Source organism: Mycothermus thermophilus, assembly GCF_041956435.1.
Source record: "Mycothermus thermophilus strain CBS 625.91 unplaced genomic scaffold VTJ04scaffold_4, whole genome shotgun sequence".
In the NCBI taxonomy this organism is placed as follows: Eukaryota; Fungi; Ascomycota; class Sordariomycetes; order Sordariales; family Chaetomiaceae; genus Mycothermus; species Mycothermus thermophilus.
The window spans coordinates 720,399-725,307 of NW_027191430.1; the positions used below are offsets into that span (position 1 = coordinate 720,399).

Here is a 4,909-nt window from a genome sequence, read left to right on the forward strand (position 1 = left end):
TTCTTTCTGCCACTCCCGAAATTTGTTGTTGGAAAAGACCCAATCGTATGATTCTTTGAGGAGACCTCCTTTTGTGCGTTCGATGCGAATCTTGTCGTCTCGCGGATTGGTGATGTAAAGGTCTTCGAGCCATTTCTCTGCCCCTACAGGAACCCCGTTATAACGGTAGTTATTAGTACATGGAACAGAAACTAAGTTTTGGGTTATATCCTTACCCTGATGGTAATGAATCGTGCCACTATTTTGTCCCACCTGAAGCCCTTTGTTACCAGGCCCGAAGACCACGTTTGTTGGTGACCCCATTTCGGCTTCTATCTGGCGCCCTTTGTTCTGGAACTCGAAAATGGGGTGGACGATGCCACTTGATGTGTCGGACTCTTCTCCGGTGTGGGTTACTCAGTGATCGTCTGCCATCCGTGTGCGCTGAGAAATGGAATGATCGCTGAAGGTTGATGAAGTACTCCCCTCGGTTGGGCTCCCTAGTTGATCAGGGTGACCTCCGAAGCTGGTCGGCCGGGGAGCCCTCTCCCAGTCTTCCCTCTGGGCTCAGCCTTGCCGCCCCCTCCCCCGTCCCCTCTCCCATTTCTCCCCGATTTTCCTCCTGCAATGCTTCTTCTGGGCAAGCAGCACATGCTATGACCCACGGGGTCTTGGCCCAGACTGGGAGTTCGCCCAGCCACATAACCAGGTCATATCGTCAACACTATTGCTTCTTTCACAAGCCACCTCCTAAACAACAGGCTACACATCAACAACCACTTGTTTCACCAAGAAGACGCATTTCCAGGTATATTTTTCAATCTTCTTCGTACTCCTCAAAGTACTCAAGATATCTAACAACAAAGAAGAGAAAGAACGCCGCATACAACATACATAACAAGCCCATCTCAAAGATCCATTAATCTCAATCCATCAACTCGCCTACAAATTCAATACCCCCGTTTGTCAGGCCTCGACGGCCCTCCGGGTCTGCCTCAGCCTCAGCGTGTGGCTGGAGCGCCGTCAGCACCGCCACAGCGCCCCGGCCACAAACAGCCACGGCCCGATGGCCTGCAGTAGCCCTGTGGCTGTCCCGATCGCGCGCATATCTTACGCGGCCCTGTACCCGATCGCGAGGGGGGCCTACGCGGCCCGGTGCCCGATCGCGAGAGAGGCTTGCGCGACCGACCGCCGCCCTGCCTCTCCCCTCCGGAAGGGAAGGGGAGGAGGGAGGATAAAGAGGGGAAGGTCAGGCCTTACCTAGGGATGGAGGCAGCGTTCAATACACTCTACTACCGGACCCCTACCTATCGCACCTACTGTAGCAGCGTAGCCATCCTCCTGATCTTCCTCACTCTGGCCTTACTATCCCTGACCGTGACAACCTGGAAGACCCAGATAGCTGTAAAAAAGTTGTTTGGGTTAAGTTTGTAATTAAACAGTTGAACCAACGTGTATAAAAAAAAATGGTATGTGCACACGAGTTCGTGTGCGCGACGCGAAAGTAGGGCGCGTCAAGGTGCTTGCAACCGGGAGCACACACGCACACACATACACTCTCTCTCTCACACACACGCACACACACACACACACTCTCTCTCTCACACACACACACACACACTCTCTCTCTCACGCACACACACACTCTCTCACACACACGCACACACACGCACACACGCGCGCGCGCAGACATACACATTTAATCCTCAGTCCTCGACCCCGTCTGGTCCCAAACTCAAACGCATAGGCATATACCTATCGAACAAAACACTCCCGAGTTAGAGATCCTGTCTAGCTTGGCTGCCTAGCTCGGGAGGGACATAGAACAGACACCTGACTTACCAATTTCCATAGCTGATTCAGACTGGAGGGTTGGTCCGTGAAAACCCAAAGATGTGTACCCGGCCATTTTCACAGCCCAAAGCGATCGTGTAGCTGTTTATCAACTCGGTCACATGTGGCCTGTACTCCGGGGGTAACCACAGGACGTTTTCGCCCTGGTATGTGATGCAATCACTCTGGTGATTGATTCCATAGCCGACATGCCGGAAAGGTGGCTTGGGAGGACCGCTCGAAGAACTCTCACTCGATTCTGGATACAGTTCGAAAGCGCCGAGGTTGGTGTACAGAATGTGCGGGTTGAGTGCATCGAATCGCAAAGAACAAGTGAGCCCTACATATATTTCGTCGATAGTGAACAACCGTTGGCCTGTCCTGAGATTCCAGACATCAATCCCCCTCATGGTTCCTGAGGCCAGTATGTCGCCGTTTGGTGACCAAGCAAGCCTGGTGATGTAGTCGCGGCGATGGTCGAATTTTCGAATGCACTGCTTTGTTGCAAGATCCCAGAGGCAGATGGACTTGTCGCCTGCGACTGCGAGCAGCGTGCCATCAGGAGACCAACCGACGCTGAATGACCGATCACAAGAGTCGACGGTGAGCGGAAGTGTTTCGACGCAATGCCTTTTGGTTGCCGTGGGATCCCAAATATCAACTCTTCCTTTTGTGTCCTGTTCGGAGCGTTTCAGTAACAATGCAAGCTTTCCCCCATCTTGCGACCAAGCTAGATTTTCGAGCCGTTGGTCTGGCCATGACCGTGTTGCTCTGCACCGACGTCTCATCACATTCCAGATCTTGACTTCGCACGGATCCTCAATGGCTGCCGCAAGCCGCCTGTGATTGGCAGGTGACCACGCGAGGATACTGGGAAGGGGGAAATGGTGGGTGAATTTCGAAACGCATTTTCCTGTTGCTGTTTCCCAAATCATCATTGTTCCGTCCCATGATGCTGTGGCGAGGTGCTCTCCATTTGCTGACCCCGCCATAACGCTGATCCAGAAAGTATGGGTATCGATCTTGAGCTTTGGGGCACTCCGACCCACTGTAGCGTCCCAGATCTGGAGTGTTTCATCTGTTGTTGATGCGAGCCAGCTTCCATTGGGTGACCAGGATAGATGACGAACGTCATTGTGACTTTCAAGCATTGCTGTCTCTTCAAACGTTGCGGGATCCAAGATCTTTATGTAGCGGCGACGCGCCACTGCCAATGCTGGCCGCGTTCCGTGAGGAGACCAGGCAATATCGAAGAACACGGTTTCGTTGTCGATCTTTTTCACGCACGTGCGTATTCCAAGATCCCACATTTTGCATGATCTCTGGGAGCCTGATACGAATCGAGTTGAACACGGTGACCATGAAATGGACTCCACATCATCCCCGAAGTCAAAGTCAAAGTGCTTAAATGTTGCATGATGCGTCATTGATGCCAGATCCCAAATCTCGATCTTGGTATAGAATCCCGCTGCAAGCCACTTTCCATTGGGAGAAACGGCAAGTGAAGAGACCAGACCCTTGTGGCTCTCGAATGTTTGAAGACATGTGCCTGTTGTGGAATCCCATATTTTGACCTTCCCATCTTCCGTTCCACCCGATGCGAGTAGAGTCTTATTGGGAACCCAGGCAATCCAGTAGGAAGTATCGCTTAAGAAGGGACTGCGGGGACGAAAAGATGCCAGATTCCCCTCTAGGTAGAATGTCGCGGTGCACTGTCCTGTTACCGGGTCCCAGATCTTTACTTTACAATCCCTGGATGCTGATGCAAGCCGCAACGAATTGGATGCCCAGGCGATGCAGGCAATGCCCTCCTCATGGCCCTCGAGAGTCCTGATGATTTGGCAGGTTGTTGGATCCAAGAGACAGATTGTGTTGCCTTGTAAGAATGCGATCTGCGTTCCACTTGGCGACCAGGCTACCCGTGAGAACGAATCGATCGGCTTTTCGAGTGTCGAGATACATGCATTCCATCCGTCTTGTACAAATGGTTTGGTGGTGATCCATTTTGGCCCCTCCTGTTCCTCAAAGAAAGTCCTTATCAGACTGGAGGTGGGGGAGAACACAAGTGCTGATGCATATGCTTGGAGCGGGTAGCTCTCAATCGCCCCTCTGTTGTACTGGATGAATCTGCGTGCATCATGGACAACAGCGGCCAGGCGAGATACAGATCCTGAGCCCTGCAAATTAAATTATTAGTCTCAGCACTTGGGCAGCCGACTAGTCGCCTTTCTCAAAGGCGGTTAGAAGGTGTTGCGAAGTACTTACCTGTTGTCGGAGAAAGCTGTCGAATCTGACTAGCGAGGCTATTCCTCGCGCCAGTCCTCGGACAAGACTGAGAGCCTCAAACCAGTAGAGTGACTTTTCGCGGAAGAAAATTTCAACCTTCCCACCGTCCTGAAGCTCTGAGTTTGCTCTTTCTTTAGCATCCAAAAGATGATCGACCCAGTACGCACAGGAGTATCGAACTGTCGAGAGGGGATCATGGTCGGGGGCCTTAACCTGCTCGATCGGGAACCCAGGTGCCCTCAAGTTGTACATGTCGCGTTTCAATGTGACTTGCAGGGCCTCGAGCGATTTGGCAAAGATGAGCTGGTGAACGTCTTCCACCCCGTCTGGGAACACCTCATCTCGGACCATCTTTGGATTGAGCAGGAAGTCCTTCGCAGACTGATGGACGAAAAACATGGTGTGGTTTTGAAGTGTCAGAAATGAACCACAAATCCCGATGATGTATTCCAAATCCTCGTCACTGGGTTCCCGGTCTCGCACCGCGCCTGAGATAGACTTCAACTCAGCCAGAGTAATCGGCCGATGAACGCACGAAGCAATGGCAAGGATCTCCTTGCAAAGTTCAGACTCCTCCGATTCGCGAATCCGGCTCATCATTCGTTGGTAAAGCTCGTCAAGCCCACGGGGGAAGAGTTTGGCCAGCCCGGATTCCGCCAACTCCTTCAACAGCTTCTTCTTGTCAAGCTGCCGAGCAGTGGCGAATTGTTGGCATACCAAGGCTACCCAAAGAAAGGTGCCGTTGGCGTTTGCTGACAAGTGTTCCCTGAGCTTCTGTTTCAAATCATTGGGGTAACCCTGGAGTTCCTTC

General features: G+C 52.2%; 1 protein-coding gene across 1 annotated transcript; it reads right to left on the bottom strand.

The window, feature by feature from the left end:
* Positions 1 to 3,850: 3,850 nt before the first annotated feature.
* On the bottom strand, positions 3,851 to 4,497 carry VTJ04DRAFT_5966 (uncharacterized protein; the record flags this gene model as incomplete). The annotated part of the gene is made up of 3 exons (XM_069364136.1): positions 3,851 to 3,989; positions 4,078 to 4,093; positions 4,266 to 4,497. The coding sequence occupies 3 exons, from the start codon at positions 4,495 to 4,497 to the stop codon at positions 3,851 to 3,853; spliced, it is 387 nt and encodes a 128-aa protein (XP_069217993.1).
* Positions 4,498 to 4,909: the final 412 nt, after the last annotated feature.